Genomic DNA, 16,230 nt, shown 5'->3' with positions numbered 1-16,230 from the left:
CAGCTCTGAAGAGCTGCTGCCCTGGTAATGTTCACACTGGAGAAGTCCGTGGGAGGGACCTGCGGGAGCAGGGGCAAGGTCCCTTCTATCCATGAGCAGCAGCACAAACAACGTGGGATGAAGTGACCGTCATCTCCATCCCCCCTCTCCCTGCGCCGCTGCGGGACGGGAGGCTCGGATGGGGAAAGGTGTTTTTAAGATTTATTTTACCCCTCATTATCTTGCTCTGATTTTGTTCGCAGTAAATCCAATTATTATCCCCAAGTTCAGCCTGCTTTGGCGGTGACGATAATCGATTTTGTGATCTCCCCCGCTCCCTGTCTCCTTTCGTTTCGTTCTCTCTCCCCTGCCCACTCGCGGAAGGGAGCGGTGGAGCGGTGCTGAAGCGGCGGTGAAGCAGAGCTGGAGCAGAGCTGGAGCAGAGCTGGAGCAGAGCTGGAGCGGAGCCGGTGCGCGCCCGGCCAGTCCCACACGCCGCCGTCCCACACGGGCCCGTCCCACACGGGCCCGTCCCACACGGGCCCGTCCCACACGGGCCCGTCCCACACGCCGCCGTCCCACACGCCGCCGTCCCACACGGGCCCGTCCCACACGCCGCCGTCCCGCGCGGAAAGGGCGGGAGCGGCCCGGGAGCGGCGGCGGCGGCGATTGGACGGAGGGCGCGGGGGGCGGAGCCCGGCGCGGCCCGTCATGGCGGCGCCCACCGCGGCAGTGAGTGAGGGGCTTGGGTGGCCCCACGCCCTCCCCGGCGCCGAGACCCTTCTTCTCTCCTTTCCCCCCGCAGGAGCAGCGCTGGCTAGGGGCGGCTCGGGACTTCTTTCTCCGGGCGCTCCCGGGGCCGGACGGGCAGGAGGCAGCGGCGCTGGAGGCGGTGCTGCGGTGCCTGCGGAGCGCGGGCGGCGGGACGCTGCCGCTCGGCTACAGGTGACAGCGGGACGGAGAGGACGGAGCCGGGCGGGCCGGGGGGGCCCGGTGCAGACACGCGGCGCTCCCGGGGCTCGGCACGGCTCGTCCGTGCGCGGTGCCCGCCCCGGATGCCGGCTGTGGGAGGGATCTGTCGAGCAGGGGTAACCGCGCGCGTTCCTGTGGCCCCGCCGCCGCTGCGGTGTGATTGAGCAGCGGATCCGCCGCGCCTGGGTAGGCAGAGCGCGAAACCAAAGCGCGCATCTCGCCGGGCGAGCTGCGCACTGTGCACGGCGGCTTCCCGGCCGGACCCTGCTGGCCCGCGCAGGGGGATGTTCCTGAGCATCCGAACGTGCTGGCCGGCTGAGCTCAGCGTTCGAGTGTGCGCTCTTAAAAGTGGGAACCTAGGATAACATGGCCGTATTTTAGTTGATAGAAGGCTTTTGGGTGCTCACCGTCATGGAAAACATGCGGCTTGTTGAGAGATACCCGTGTTGGAAAGTTTGGCTTGTCCGGATCTGTTTCTTGCTCCGAGTTGTGGAAGAATTAAAGTATCTGGCACATCCAGTTTTGGGAGTAAAGGTCAACTGGAATTGATTAGTTGATTATTTAGTTGATTAGTAATTGATTAATTGATTATTTAACAAATAGTTAATAAATGTGGGTGGTTGATCTTTCATACCAGCAAAACCTATCTCACTTAAGCCATATTTTTTTCCTGTGTATTTAATGACATTTAAAGCAGACTTCAGTTAACCTTCAGGAGAATCTATAAAGAAGAGTTGAAGGTACTGGGTATTTATCTCTTGTGAGGCCAGTGATCTGTTTGTGAGCAATGTGCTACATCCACAGCTCCAAGCTCTGGAGCACAAGGAGAGTCTGTTTGCCTCTTTAGGTGATAACCACAAGCCAGTGTCCTGCTGTAGTTCTGGTTTCTCCCAGAAAGCACTCAGCACATTTGACAAAAACACGAGCAGCACTGTGCTTTTGTGGATCACAGGTACCAGTATTATTCCTGGTGATGCTCTGTCTCTGAAGATGGAGCAGTTTCAGCTAATGGAATTTTCATCTAATCCCTTGTTCATTTTCCTGCAAAATGCACAGCATAAGTACCTGCATAGATTTATGTAATCTGATTAATTTTTCTATATCTAATAAATATTTATTGCTGATTCAGACCCATCACTCATCTGGACTAGTTTCTTGCCTTGAACTTTTGATCCCTGACTAATCAAGTGAAACTCTTCAAATTCACACCCTTTGAGTTTGATTATGTCCTGCTACTGAGCAAGTGGGTATTGTGAGTAGAGCTCCAGTTTCACAACCTGAAATTGTCAGCAAAGCTCACTGGAAACCAGTACCAAAATCACAGGCTGGAGAACAGTTTGTGTTGGCTTTTTCACTGTTGATATGAGGGTACTTTGCAATCTGAGCTCTTTGTACATCCTGCTATATTCTTGCTTGTTTTTTCTTCCTTTCTTTTTCTCCAGTTTCATCTCCATTTCTGACCTGCAGCATCAGCAGCACATACCATGCTGCAGCCACCTGAGCTGGAGCACTAATGAATTTAAGGAATGGTCTCGTCAAGGACAGGGTGCTTTACCCATGCAGAGCACTTTGCCAAGGACTTACCTGATCCTGGTTGGCTATTTAGCAGATGGAAGGCAAGAAAACAAAGAAAAGCTGGTAGATGGTTGCTTATACGTGAAGGACAAGACTGGGATAATTCTGTGTGAGGTATGACCTCGGTCTGATGGGTTCTGTTTTTATTCCCACTTCTGGGCCAATGTCACAAACCACCAGGGCTGAGTCTAGTGAAGGAAATAACAAGTCTCTGTAACAGGCAGGAAAACAGCAAGCTCACGTCCTGGGCAGAGGATAGAACATATGAAGTGTGCCTTTGCTACGAGAAGAAATATTGAATGTAATGGCATGGAAAAAGGAGACAGTTCTGTTAAATTCACCACAGTACAAGGTGACCTGGAAGACCTTCCCATTCTTTGCTGAATTCCAGCTAGTGGAGCAGAAATAACTTTCTGGAGAAAGTTCTTAGTTACTTACAGAGTGTTCAGTGATGCACTGATGACACACTTTCAGGAAATAACAGCTTGCATGAGAGTTGACTTTAAAGCCTCCTGAAGGAAATTGCAAGTGGAGTCGGATAATAAATCACCCCTAGAGTGGTGATGTCAGAGCACTCAAGTTGTGCTTTCCAAGGAAACAAAGTCTAGGAAAAAGCTGTATTGGTAAGAACTTGTAACTGGAACGCAGGGGCAAAAGAAAGCGGGCAAGAATTTCAGAAAAACAGTCTGAAAATAACCAAGCCTTGCAGTGAATTAATTAGGACCTTTCTGTGAGAATGTGACTATAACCAGGAAGTGCTAGCTGTAAAGCTCAGCAGGTCTGTTCCAGATTTGCACCTGGAAGGACAGAAGTTCTGCGTGCAAGGTAAGAGAGAGGGCAGAAGGCACTGTTCTCATTTAGTGAGGAAGCCCTGCAGTAGGACTGGAGTTTGTGATGCACATGCAAGGGTGTGTTAGTAATGAACACTGTAAGTAGTACTGAGGAAACAAACTGAAACTCATCTCAAGTGTCAATCTCCTTATCTTTTGGTCTAGCTCTTGCACTTCAAACTGGAGTGGCTGGAGTCATTGCTAGTCTTCCCAAGCTGGTCATATATACCACAGAGAGACCAGAGTGCAGCAGGGTACTTGGAAATCCTGGTGGATCCAGTGCCAGTAAATGGCCCCAAGGAAGTCCTTCACAGCATTCCAGTCACCTCGGCAGTGTCAGCTGAGCCACTGCTTACCTCCAGGTAAACACCTCTGTGCCCAACCCCATCCTGGCACTGTTGCTCTGGCTTGGCAGGTAACATGAAGAGCACTTGGCTTAGAAAGAGACAAATTCTATTTCTTCCACATGTGAAAGCATAGTAGTGAGTGGTGGAAGTAAAAGTTATACAACAAAGCCACTTTTCTTTAAATCATCTGTATCCCAGGAGTTTATTGGAAGTTTTTATTCTTTAATTGAAAAAAATAAGACAAATTTTAAGTATTTCTAGATGTAATTTCAAATTATAGAAGGAATATTAGAATAATGTTGATTCAACTGTCTTTGAGGCTAAAATTCACTCTTTTGATTAGTACAACGTTTGTTTGGGTTTTTTTGAACCTCCAGTGAACCAAAAGTATAATTGAAAGTAATCCTGTATTATGTTATGATGTTATGTGCCACTGGTTCTTATCAGATTACTGAGATAAAAGTGCCAGTGAAATGTCAGCTGGTAGGAGTAACTGTGCTTTAGTTTACAGTTTGTGAAAATGAGCCAGTGGAATTGCAAATCTTACTAGGTTGATAATTTCAAGTCATACTAGATCATGTTTTATATTCTTGAGTAGAGAATTCTTGGTGTAATTTAATTACAGTAACATGTCCCTAGTCATGCTGCTTTAGTTTCTTTTTAGTTATATTTTGTTTTTATTTGGTTTATCTGCTTCTAAGAAAGTAATTTTAAGCTTAAGTGTTTGATTTAGCTCAAGGGACCTTTCTAAACAAGAAAACTATTCCCATATTTCAATATATGTTCTCAGGCTTTTGACATGAAGCTGCTTTGTTATTGACTGATATCTGACCGATTTTCCATGTTACAACAAAAATGTTACAGTGAAGTGCTGGTACTGCTGTGTGTCTGCTGCTGGTTGGGGTTTTTTTAAAGTCTTGAAGTTAGATAATTGTTTAGATGTTTTAGAATCAAGAATGGTTTTGTTCAGAGTAAGTGGGATGGTTATATTTAAGTCCAGTAGCTGACGTGAAAATTACAAACATAAATTTTTTTGAAATTACTCTTTTTTAAAATCTTTTGAAACATAGGTTTGAGACGACAAACAGGATTGATTCAAGAAATATCTCTCTCGCCTCTCATCTGCTTTCAGTTTTGCTGCTCTTTCACTCTGTGTCAAGTTTGTTAGAAAGACACCATTGTTGCTTTCAGGCCTCTTGTTTATAGGCTTAGGGGTTCCACAGTGATGTGTTCCATGGACCTACAAATCCCAGTTCTGTTTTCTGCAGAAGAATTGTTTGTGACTTTTTTTTTCTCCCTTAGACCAACAGTTAGTTTCTTGTTTGTGGTAAAGCTTTTTATAACCTGGCTATTATCATGGAGTGTATGAATTTGTTCTTCTGTTCCTTCTGTCTTCAAATACTAAAATGTCAAAGGGATTTAGTGTAGAAGAGTTAAAGTACAAATGTTGTAGCCAGCTACTGTTTTGAAAACCTCTCTGAGAGACTGACCATATAACTTTGTTGGATCTGTTATTCCCAGAAAGTACATGCTGCATATTTGTTTATTTTGCATTTGGGATACTTTTGAGCCCTCTTTCATCTCTGATTTCAGTTGCCTCTTCATTTGCCCTCTAGGATTCCATATAAGAAAAGATCAAAGCTTACTGTAGCGGGTGAATTGACCAGACTTGGGCCTCTCCTTCGCATTCACCACAAGACATTCTTCTTTCTGTTTCTGAAGTGCTTTGCCTCTGCTGTTTGTGTCCCTGTGCTGGTGCAAGTAAGTCCTTGGAATTTTGCTCACAAATTCAATGTCTGGATCTGTGTATGTGCTAGCTGATTATTTCTTTGAAGCTTGCCATTGATTTCCCAGTCTGATTTACTCTTCCTTTTACTAGTGATATCTTTTTAATTGCACACAGTGTACAATTGTCTTGGTACATAAGAGGTCTAGTTCTGTGCCCTGCAGAAATACAGTCCTTCTCCCTCATGCAGTTGCAGTGTCCCTGAATGCCTTGCAGTTACAACCCTTTTGCTAAGAGTGTGAGGCAATCCTCTGGGTGGAAAAGGGTTTTTTGGGTGGGATTATTTGGGTTGGGAAGAATTTTTTTTCACTGGAGTTGATGCTGATGTTGCTTTTGGTTTCTCTGCTCTAGAAACCCAGCCAGATGCTGTGGCATCGTGTCTTCCAGCTGGGGCACAGGTACACAGTCACAGGCCTGAGTATGTCCAGCATGAAGAAATCTGGACAAACGATCTTGGTCACCAGTGCTTCTTCCTGCCTTCTGCCCTACTGTGCAGAGCAGGAGAGGGAGCAGCCACTGAACAGTGCTTGGCGAGGAGAATCCACTCAGTCTTCTTGCCTTGAGACTGCTGAGCAGCTCAGCTGCTCCTTGCAGCTGGGGGCTGAAGAGGAGAAGTCAGGACCAACCAAAGAGTCCAGGATCATCTCCTATGTGGTAAGGATTCATAGGCTTAGCCTTCTCCCACTCATGCACTGGGGTTTCAGCTCCTGGCCTGCAAGGAGCATTATTTTCATAATTTTATTTTCGTACTGCTCAGGCACGTGAGTCTCTTATATTTTGGGACTCTCTACAGTCCTCTTACTTTCTGTTTGCTTTCTGTAGGGATTTGTCACCAAAGTCCTCAATGCCCAGGCTGGTCTCTTTTTGCTGGATAACCAAGTCTGCTTGTGCCTTGCCTACCAGCCGCTGCTGAGCTCTGCACGGGGACTGCGGCCCGGAGCCTGTGTGGAGGTAAGCTGGCATTTGCAAGGTCATGAACCACTCAGTGGAAAAGGCTCAGGCCCTGGGGATGGCTTGTGAGGGTGGAGGTCAACAGAAGGCTATGGGAACATGGAAATTATTTCAGCAAGTGTCTGGAACAAAACTGGAGATGTTACTGCATAGACTCAGTCATGAGAGTTGATATGATTATTATCTGGTTCCTCCCTTAGCTGTGCTCGGTGCCTCAGGCCTGATGATACACAATCCAGTAGAGCGAGAAGGGATTTAAGGTGGGGTAGCAGTTTTGGGGAGTGGTGGCAGACTGGCTGTCTCTTCTCTTACACTGTGTCTGTGTGTCCCAGCTCATCGACGTCCACCTGCTGCAGAAGCCTCTGGCGTCCTTCCCTTTCGCTGTGCTCGGTGCTTGCCTGAGCAGCATGGTTGTGCTGAAGAGTTTTTCAAGGCTCAGCACGCCCTACCAGCCCGTGGGCTCTTCGAGAAGTCTCTGCTTGCAGCTGCTCCTCCGCTTCAATCTGGGCATGCCGCTGTACCTGTGGCTGGTGAGCCTCCTGGAGACCTTCGAGGAGAGGTGAGGACAATTCTCCTGAAGTCACGCTGTGCCTAAATGTGCTTTGGAGGTTACCTGGGGTGTCTTCTAGACCAAAGGACCACAAAATTACTGTGCTTGGATACTACAAGCAGCAATTGCTTCTGGTTTTTTGGCCTAAGTAAGCCATTTATCCAGACTTCACATTGTGTCCAGTTGCTTGTTGCCTCACAGTTGCTCTGATGAGAAGAGCCGGTGCATTTTTCATGTGCAGGTGAGGTAAAGGTCTTGGGAAGCTGCAGTGCTTCAGAGCATTGTGCTCACATAATCCTGCCTGGAGTGCTTTGTCCTGAAATACAGAAGCACCATAAAGGTGTCTGCCTGCCAATGTGGTTTTCTTGGCAGATCAAAGTGGACACTGAGGCTAAAGCTGGAAACTGGTGCTACAAATAGAACACGACTGATATAAAGGCTCTTGTGTCCTGACTGTGCCCAGAAGCAGCAGCAGCTGCTCAGCATATCACTTTGAGATATTCTGAGTATTGCCAGGAGTGTGATCATTTGTTGGAGAGTCTCTGTCTTGGCAGATTTTCCCACCCATGCTTACCTCTGAGTCTTCCAGATGGCTTCCTGCCCTCCCTGACACTGACTCTGTTCACAGGACATCTGTGGGCCAGTTTCTGGGTTTACTTCTGGCTTCTGTTAGTGAAAATATTTGTGTTTGTTCTGAAGCAGTTATGATGGATCACTGTCACTGCTGCCTTGGACTTTAAATAAATTTTACTCTGTCAAGTAGCACTTTATAGAATGCCCAGTGTTCCTGTGCTTTATTGGCTCTGGAATTTTGACATGCTACCAATAAAACAGCTTCAGTTTTGCCTTGGGAATTATGGTAACTATAAGTTTCAGGTTTTATTATCTTTTCCACTTTTTTAAAATGTGGTTGCTCAGTCCTGGTACTGCTTAAAAAATGTTCCAGTGAGTGCTGTCTTTTTTCATTTGAGTTCATTTTCTGTCATATTTTGGCTGGCAATGTGATCACTTCTAGTCATTCAAAAGCAGTAAGCTAAACTTACAAAATTAATTCTACATGAGAGAAATATTAGAATAAGAATAGTCTGTGGTTGTTTCTGACTTGTGATTTTTTTGCATCCTGTGAAAGAAAGCCAAGAGTACCTAACATGAATAATCGTATCAGGCCAACTAAAAGGCATGGAGATCCGTTTGTGTGGCTTAGAGGGAGACTGTGTTCATGTCATTTGTTTTTCTGGCAATTTGAGTTTTGAGATTTTGCCATTCTGTCCATTTCTGTGGATTTTCCTGTTCCTTGGCTGCCCAACGTAATTTGCACTGGCCTTAAATACTCCATTTTTTAATCACTTCATGTTTTTTGTGATCTTTTTAGTTCTTGTCCTATACAGCATATTCACTCAAAACAAGCAGAAGGAGTCCCTGACTTAGATGCAAGACTCACTAAAATGCAAGGACTGCTTGTGCTTTCAATGATGATAGCTTTTTTTCAGGTTTTCTTGTTTCTTTGGGCGCTCTCGACTGCTGAGCTCTACTCACCAAAACCCTGGAGCTGCTGCAAAGTTCCTTGTCCCCCTTCTGCAAGCTATGGTGCCAGACAGACAAGAAGCAAGAGATATTTATAATGAAATTCTATCAAAAATACACCAGTGTCCCCTGCAGAAAGTGAGTAAATGTTCTTTGAGCTGTTTCCTGTTTGTCTGATGGGAAGAAACTCTGCTGATTCATTCTTTCTCTCTTTTGTTCAAAGTATTTGACTCTGACCCCTCCATGCCAGGCCCCATCTCTGTCTGAAGTTCGCCGTGTGGCAGAACAGAGGAGCTGGGAAGGCTTCAGCCCATCACAGTTGCTTTCCCCCTTGGAGGCACAGCATATGGGCACCCAGGAGCTGAACCGCAGACTGGCCTGGTCCTACTGCACATTCTCAGCAGAAAGTTTCCAGCCCCAGCTCGTGAGTGCCTTGTTCTCTTTCCTGTCTGTGCCTTGAGAGCTCCTGGTTCTCACCATGCCTTCCAGCAGCCTGTCTAGTGTCCTCTTCCTCCTGGTAGGGAATGACACTGCTTCTCTCACTGTGGCATGTTGAGAACAGATTGAATTTGAGCTGCTGCTACATGTGCTTTGAATTTGTGGCTTTCAAAGATAGGAATTGTTTGATGCTCTTTGCAGCTTCCTTTCTGTTGTAGATACTCCTGGGTGTGCTGAGGGTCTCCTCCAGGAGCAGTTCCCTCCAGTTGCAGGACAAGAGCAGCAAGCTTCCCTGTGTGATCTCCCATAAGGATGGTAGCCCCTTTGCCCAGACTGCTCTCATAGGTGTGTCCCACTAAACTGTATTTGAATGCTGAGCTTCTGTTTTTCTGCCAACTGCAAAACAAGGAAGAAGAGACATTGTGTGGGGATTCTGAACTGTCACTGCCTGACCTCGTGATTTTAAAATGAGGATATTGACCTTACTGGTTTTGTGTTCTCTTTTTATTTAGCTCAGCTCTTTTCTCTGATGTGTTTGCAGGATCACTCTTGCTGGTGGAAAACTACCAGCTTGTAGTGGAGAGATTCCTTAAGACTGATTTTCCCTCCTGGGAACACCTGGAAAATTTGGAGCATGTGAGAGAGAAAAAAACTAGGTGAGTCCCTTTATTCAGTGTGCAGGTAAAACCATCACCTTCCAGTTCCATGAGTATTTTGGACTATGGTAAGCCTTCTTACCAACATAGCATTTCAGTGCCAAAGCAACTGTTCTTTGCTATTTGCATAAAATGAGCTCTTTCTCAGCAGCAAAGCCACCATCTCCCTTTTGTTCAGAGTACCTGCAGCCTGGGAGCTGCCCTCCACTCTTTGCCACTGCTCCTGCTGAGTACCTGTGGGGCACTCACTAGATGTGGTTTTTCCCAGATAACTGTTTGTTTTGGACAACCACATGTCAGGAACAGGGAGTTTCACTGTTACCATTTGTCATTTCAGTGTCTATGTCCAGTTCTACTTAGAGGATGTTCGGGTTCTCCATGCTGCTGAAGGACGAATCCAGAAAAGCCTTAGGAGTGGAAACTGCTCCTCTTTGAGGAAGAGCAAAGATGGCAGCACAGCATCTGAGCTGGAAACCCCAGAGGCAAAAATGCTGAAATCAGAGGATCCCAGGGCAGATGATGGCAGAGATGAGAACTGCCAGGGGGGCCAGAGCAGCAGCACAAGCTGTGTGTCTCAGCTGTTCCTGGTTATCCAGAAGGAGAGTCTCATGCTGCGCAATTACCAGCTGCCCGCAGAGGAAGCTAAGGAGGCACAGGAGCTGCAGCGCAGTTTCCAAGCCACAGTGCTGTGGCTGGGCAGACCACGGCTCTGGAGCCACCCCAGAGAAATTGGGGATCTGTCAGAGCTGGAGGAGACAGGCTGTGATGGAAAAGAGGGTGTGATGCAGAAAGAGGTGAGGCAGCTTTGGGGTGTGGTTTGATAAGTCTGGGAGCTGGCTCCTCAGCGAGCCTGTGTGGTAATTTAGTATCAATGGGAAAGCGATTTTTGTGTTGGGTACAGTTGGGTGTTTGTGCTGGCAAATTCCTTCTTGCACTCCAGGCAAGTTCCATCTCCTCTGTCACCTTCCTGTAAATGCATCTGCCTTCTCTTACTCTTGATGGTGCTAACCTTACTTCTCAATCAAGACATCCTCTGGGCTGGGCCTGCTCTCCTCTTACTGTGTTTTTCATTCCATACCCAACAGTTCTCCTCACCTTCCCTCCTCCCTCTCGTCCTTTCCGACCAGGCACTGCTGCTCTTTGTGGGAAGGTCTCTGCGCTGGTTCCCGTTCCTGCACGTGGAGGGGCTCTACCGCTGCATCGTGCCCGGCTGCTCGGTAAGAGAGAAGTTGTTGTGCTGCTCTCTCTTGGACACTTTTGCTGAACTGCATGTGGGAGTTGAGGAGTCAGAGGGTGACTAAGCTGTTTTCAAGGTTTGGAATTTCCTCCTGTCTTTCCAAGAAACTGCTTTTGTTTCTGTGTTTGATTAAAATTCTCAGAGCTCTGAGTTCAGTGGAATTTTTTTGTTGTTCTGTAAACCATTGTTCTTTACTTTTTCCCTATATAATCACCTTCCTTCTAATAGTCTTCTGTCTTGCCTTATCACTTTTATCTCAGGACTTGGAAGTGTTTGACAAGCTTTATTTTCCACCTGTGCCATCCTGCCTGCTGTGCCTGCCTGTCCAGGATAGCTGGCACTTAGAGCATGAGACCTGGATCTCCTGTCTGCCTGAGCACCAGGTATGCAGTGCCTTATTGCACAGGGCTCTCACAGGCTACTTGTAGATCTCTCCAGAGCTAGCTAAAAAATTATCACTACAGGGTATCTTGTTGGTGAGACTGTTCTGCTCTAAGTTCCATCAGAGGCTGCTGCTGGGCTTCACATTTTTTCTGCTTCAGAATTCATCTGGAGAGGAAGCATGAGTTGCTTGACTTAGCTCTGAGCATGCAGAGCTTGTCTTTTCTGCTCTGAATGGGGATGTCTGTAAACTGCAACCCATCTGAGGCTGTGTCTCCCTCACTTCTAGCTGACAGCCATGTCCATGCAGACAGGCGTGGAGCAGAGAGCTGCCTCCATTCCAGAAGTGCTTAGCAGCAGGTATGTTGGTCTGCCCCAAATCATAAGCAGCTGTGTCTTAGGGAATGGCTCAACGGTAATTTTTACTGGGAAGTGCTATATTAAACATCTACCCTAAGAATAGGGTTTGGAAAACTTGTGTGCAGGTAGTTCAGACTTCTCCCATTCTGGTTATTGAAGCTAAAGGGATTGTAGGTGACAAAGCTGCAAAATGGTATTTAGAAGATGGTTCAACTACTGCTGGTGTGGACTAAGTCCCAAAGGTGTCTGCCAAATTCCTGTCAGAAATGGAAACAAGCACAGTGGGGAAAATCAGACTGAATGTATGTTTGGTTGGGTTTTTGTTTCTTTGGGGTTTGTTGTTGGTGGTGGTTTTGTTTCTTTTGTTTTGCTTTGCTTTATATTTTTTTAACGTACCTTGCTCAAACAAATGCAAGGTCAGCTTTTCTGTTCAAAGCATGTCTAATCTGGGGTGATATGCATATACACTGGATTTTTCACCAGTGCTTTATGAAAAACTGTGTTTTCTTTGCTTGGCTCCTTCCTCTAATTTAGAAAAACAATTAGGACTTTAGCAGATAGGAAGGCTGTAATGCCTCCCCTTCATCTGCACTGCTGAGCCTGAAGCAGCAGAAAGCAAGGTGAAGGGGTCTCTTGTCCCTGGGAGGGGTAGGCTGCAGCAAGCTGCCCTCAATCCAGTAGCTCAGGTGCTCAAGGGCAGGTTCCCCAGAAACTGGGCTTAACCAACAGTGCTCTTCTTCGTGGCAATCTTGAAGTCAGGCCTTCTTCCACTCCCTTTGTCTTCAGGCAGGACAAAAATCCTGGTCTGCTCTCAGTTTCACAGGTTCCCTTGTTTCTTTCTGTGGTGAGATCGTGGAGAGGACCTTGTGTGCCTCTCCCAAGAATGAGAAGCCACCTGTGATGACTGGCGTTCCAAAGAAGAAAGGTAAGATTGTGGCAGCCTGTTGGGAAGCAACAGATTGGTTCTTTCTCTTTCAGAGAGCCAATGCACTTGGCTAAGTGTGCTGCTGTGGCTGGGAATAGTGGAAGTATGCCAGGATGTTTCATCCTGTTGCATGTCAAAGGAAACTGCACACTGTGTATGTGGAGATGGGAATGCAGTACCCAGGAAACCTTGGAGGGGAACAGTGACAGCCTCATTGTGATGCGGAGGAAAAACCCCTGTAGCAGGCCCAGCTCAGTGACAGGCCATGCTGCCTGTGTGACTGAGCTCATGATCTGTGTGGTTCTGTGCCTCCTCAGGGACTCCCCAGCACTTCACACTGCTCTCCACGGATCACAGTGTAAAGCTCAGCATCTCAGCTGCTTCCAGCTCCCCTGTTGTCCTGGACGTTTACATTACTGCCACCTACCTGCAGCACCTCCGGGGCTTGCTACCGGGAGCCAAGATCCTGTTCCACAACTTGGAGCGCAAGATCTCAAGGTGCTCCTGTCTTTAGAGCCCTGATCTCTCTTACTGTCTTTGAAACCATCTCTTAATCTGACCTCCCATGTGGACTTTCCTCATCCCTTGTCTAAACCTTCATGTCTCCCAATCCCTTACCATAAATTATTTTCCTACCATGTTACAAATTAAGATCAGCCCAGCCATCCCAAGAAAACTTGAGTGTTTGGTTTCTGTGAGCTCTTTCTGACATCTGCTCTTTTGTATTGCAGATTCCATAATGTTTACTGCACATACATTGCCTCCAGCTGTGTGAGCATCGTATCTCTGCCAGCTTCTCACCTACCTTTTCCTTCTGGGTAAGTGCTGGGTCTGTTCTCATGGTACAGTGTCCCAGGAAAGGCTTCTATGTTCCAAGCTTCTCCAATTCCTATTTCTTCTAGTCCTGCAGGAGAAGCCTCATCCCCCTCACTAGTGTTTCTATGCAACTTGAGACCTCAGCTATCCCAGGCCCGGATTTTGTGCCACTTGTCCTGTGTACTGACTGTGTGCCTGCAATGGATTTGCTCACTTTGCAGCTGCATCTTCAAAGAGGTATTCAAGCTTCCACAAACATAATTTGTGAGAGGCCTTGCAGATTTTTTACTCTCACACATCCTTTGCTGCCATGTAGAAGAAGTGAGAGTTCCTATCTCAATTGCAAACCCTCTTTCCAGTGTCTGAGAAGGACTTGCATATTAGAAAGGGACCAAAGTGATAACTGATTAGAAGCATGTATCTGGCAGGCTGGCAGCTAGGACTGGGGCTGAAGTGAGGACACTGAAGAGGACAATCCTACTCTGTTAATGCTCTGCTCTTCCCATGTTCACTGCTGTTTGGGATCAGCACCTTGCAGCTGGTGATTTTTTTCCCCACATAAACTTTTCCCAGAACACTCATTGGAAATTCTTGTGAAATTGCAGTGAAATTCTTTACACCTTTGCATACTGCATTAGGGAAGTGTTAAAATGAGCAGTGGCCCTTCCCTTTCTCACTTACACCACCCATACATAGCTGTAGGTTTGTTCTTCCTTCAGGGGAGGTGCACCCGACACAATCCTCCATGTCCATCACAGACAGGAGTGAGGCAAGCCAGTGCACGGTAAGTGCTGTAGGGATTGAGTGTGGGAAGAGGTGGGGAGGAGGGAACAGGAGAGGGAAAATCATATCAAGGATGGGATGTGGACAGAACAGTAAACATGGAGTTATCACATCTTCTGAGATGTGAACAAACTCTCTACTGCGATCTGTTGTCTGGGGTGTGACCCTTGTGAGGGAGCTGGGATTGTCCTGGCCTCCTTCTGATTCCAGCCTGCCTATTCTCTGCACAGGGTGCTGGTGGAGGATGGAACAGGGGAAGCTGTGGTGCTGTGCAGGAATGAACATGTGGCAGCAGTGCTGGGCCTGAGCCTTCTCGAGTGGGAAGCTGTGCAGAACTGCGTGCAGAGCAGGGGCAGTGTGTGCATTCAGCACGGGGAAGCTCCTGGAACAGGGGTGAGTGGGGTATTCCAGCAGCAGTTGCAGCCTTCTGGGCTCAAGTCTCGGCTGGACAGGATTTCCCTTTTCTCTGGGTGTTCCAGAGCCTCCCTGCCTCCCTCTGAACACTCCCTGGCAACACACTCTTTCCTTCCTCAGTGTCTAGAGGAATCTGAGGATCTCGTTGTTTGTTACCTAAGGAGTCTGTGCAGGAGTCCTCTCATATGTCGCCCTATCCTGTTGGATTTCAGCCTAGACAGGAAGCCCTCCAAGATCCTGCAGCCTGGTAAGCAAGTACTGCTGGCTTTCCTAATACTTAGTGTGGGAAGGAAGAGGCATCTCACCAGGCTGGGGAAGGAGAGGTGCCCTCACTGCCCACAACGCAAGATCTTTGAAGGGTTTTCCTGGAATTTTGATTTCTGTAGTGTAGAACTAAGTTGTGTCTTGGTAGATCCATGGCTACAAAAATAGAGAAAAAATATACGAATGTATAACAAGATGCATTAATTTCTCTACTTCACACAGAAAGCTAAAACTGTTTTTGAGGAAGATTCCCAGTCCTTGTCTGGGATAGGAATCTGATCAACCAGATCAGAGTTATTGTGCAGACCTCTCAAATCACACGAGTTTTGACTTGTAGGGTCAATAGTAGGCCTGGAAGTCCTCACCTGGAAATCAACACTGAAGTGTTCTGAGTTCATGAGTGCTGAGGTCTGAGCTCATGCTGCCATAGCGGTGCAGTTGCTGTGTTAAGGGGACATTCTTCACACCAATTCTTCATGCTGTTTGCACACATACCTAGAGCTAAAGTTTGAGTGCAGGTGCTGCAGGGGTTGATGTGCTAAGCTCACCAGAGGATGCTCTGCAGCGGAAACTGTTTCTGGCTGTCATATACACTATCCCTAAGGGCAGGTTGGTGATACTGATAGAGGATACAAAGCTCAGTGCATCGCCTCTGTCAGCACATAGTTCACAGCATTTCACGGTGTAGAATGCCTGTTTCCTCCAAGTTTGGAGGGACACTGACAACATGCAGTTCACTTGCCTATATCCTGGATTTGTTCATCATGCTGTCCTTTGAGGTTTAGCAGATGCCAAGCAGCTGCTGCAAGAGCTTGCCTCCCCCAGCAGTTTCTGTGTGCTAGAGCCAAGCCAGAGCCCTGCACCCATTGTCACCCGTTGCATCCTTCCCTGCAGCTCCCCCGCAGCTGCGGAATTTTCGCTGTGGCGAGGTGGAGTTCGTGTCACGAGTGGGGCCTCGTCCGAGCCTGCTGTGTCTGAAGGTGGAGGAGGTGGGACAAGATGCTTTACGCTACCTGAACAGCCAGAGGAGGAGCAGGACATCCAGTTCCTGCTGAGTGGGAGCCACTGCTTCATATCTCTCCTAGTGGGAGAGGAATTACGGAAGCGGGAGCTTTTTTAATCTCCTTTCCAGTGGGAGCACGAGCCTGTGAGCACAGGGGGAAGCACGGAGTCGAGCAGCTGCTGTGACTTGTGGAATTCCTGAATGGTCACTCTGGGCCATTGTCAACCAGCGATACTGGGCTACATTTTTGTGCTTCCTTATGTGACAGCTCTTGCCTTGGGCTAGGGCACACAGTGTGTGCATTTTATGTGGTAGTATCTACTAAATAAAGCTATGAAAATATTACTTAAGAACATTGTATCTGTTATGGTATCTGTTTTAGTATTCAGGTTTACTTACGATATGGTGACCATTAACAAAACTACCATTCCCACAGGGT

At 47.3% G+C, this 16,230-nt stretch overlaps 1 protein-coding gene across 5 annotated transcripts; it reads left to right on the top strand.

The window, feature by feature from the left end:
* Positions 1 to 540: 540 nt before the first annotated feature.
* CTC1 (CST telomere replication complex component 1) lies at positions 541 to 16,144 on the top strand. 5 transcript variants are annotated; one of them, XM_063394022.1, is made up of 24 exons: positions 604 to 711; positions 785 to 924; positions 2,394 to 2,640; positions 3,522 to 3,718; positions 5,320 to 5,464; positions 5,841 to 6,143; positions 6,312 to 6,440; positions 6,773 to 6,999; positions 8,481 to 8,652; positions 8,765 to 8,938; positions 9,171 to 9,297; positions 9,494 to 9,608; positions 9,946 to 10,402; positions 10,736 to 10,825; positions 11,106 to 11,228; positions 11,516 to 11,586; positions 12,402 to 12,511; positions 12,829 to 13,009; positions 13,243 to 13,329; positions 13,414 to 13,564; positions 14,047 to 14,111; positions 14,341 to 14,503; positions 14,645 to 14,771; positions 15,683 to 16,144. In XM_063394022.1, exons 1-24 carry the CDS (start codon positions 691 to 693, stop codon positions 15,841 to 15,843), a joined length of 3,783 nt encoding a protein of 1,260 aa, XP_063250092.1. In that variant the 5' UTR covers positions 604 to 690; the 3' UTR covers positions 15,844 to 16,144. The 5 variants fall into 5 exon arrangements, with proteins under 5 accessions (XP_063250094.1, XP_063250092.1, XP_063250091.1 ...); XM_063394021.1 differs by having other exon boundaries at positions 8,738 to 8,938; XM_063394023.1 differs by lacking the exon at positions 11,106 to 11,228 and having other exon boundaries at positions 8,738 to 8,938.
* The last annotated feature ends 86 nt before the right edge of the window (positions 16,145 to 16,230 follow it).

This window comes from Prinia subflava, chromosome 3 (genome assembly GCF_021018805.1).
Source record: "Prinia subflava isolate CZ2003 ecotype Zambia chromosome 3, Cam_Psub_1.2, whole genome shotgun sequence".
Classification (NCBI taxonomy): domain Eukaryota; kingdom Metazoa; phylum Chordata; class Aves; order Passeriformes; family Cisticolidae; genus Prinia; species Prinia subflava.
Note: the sequence above shows the minus strand (reverse complement) of the source record. Positions and strands in the feature narration are given on the sequence as shown.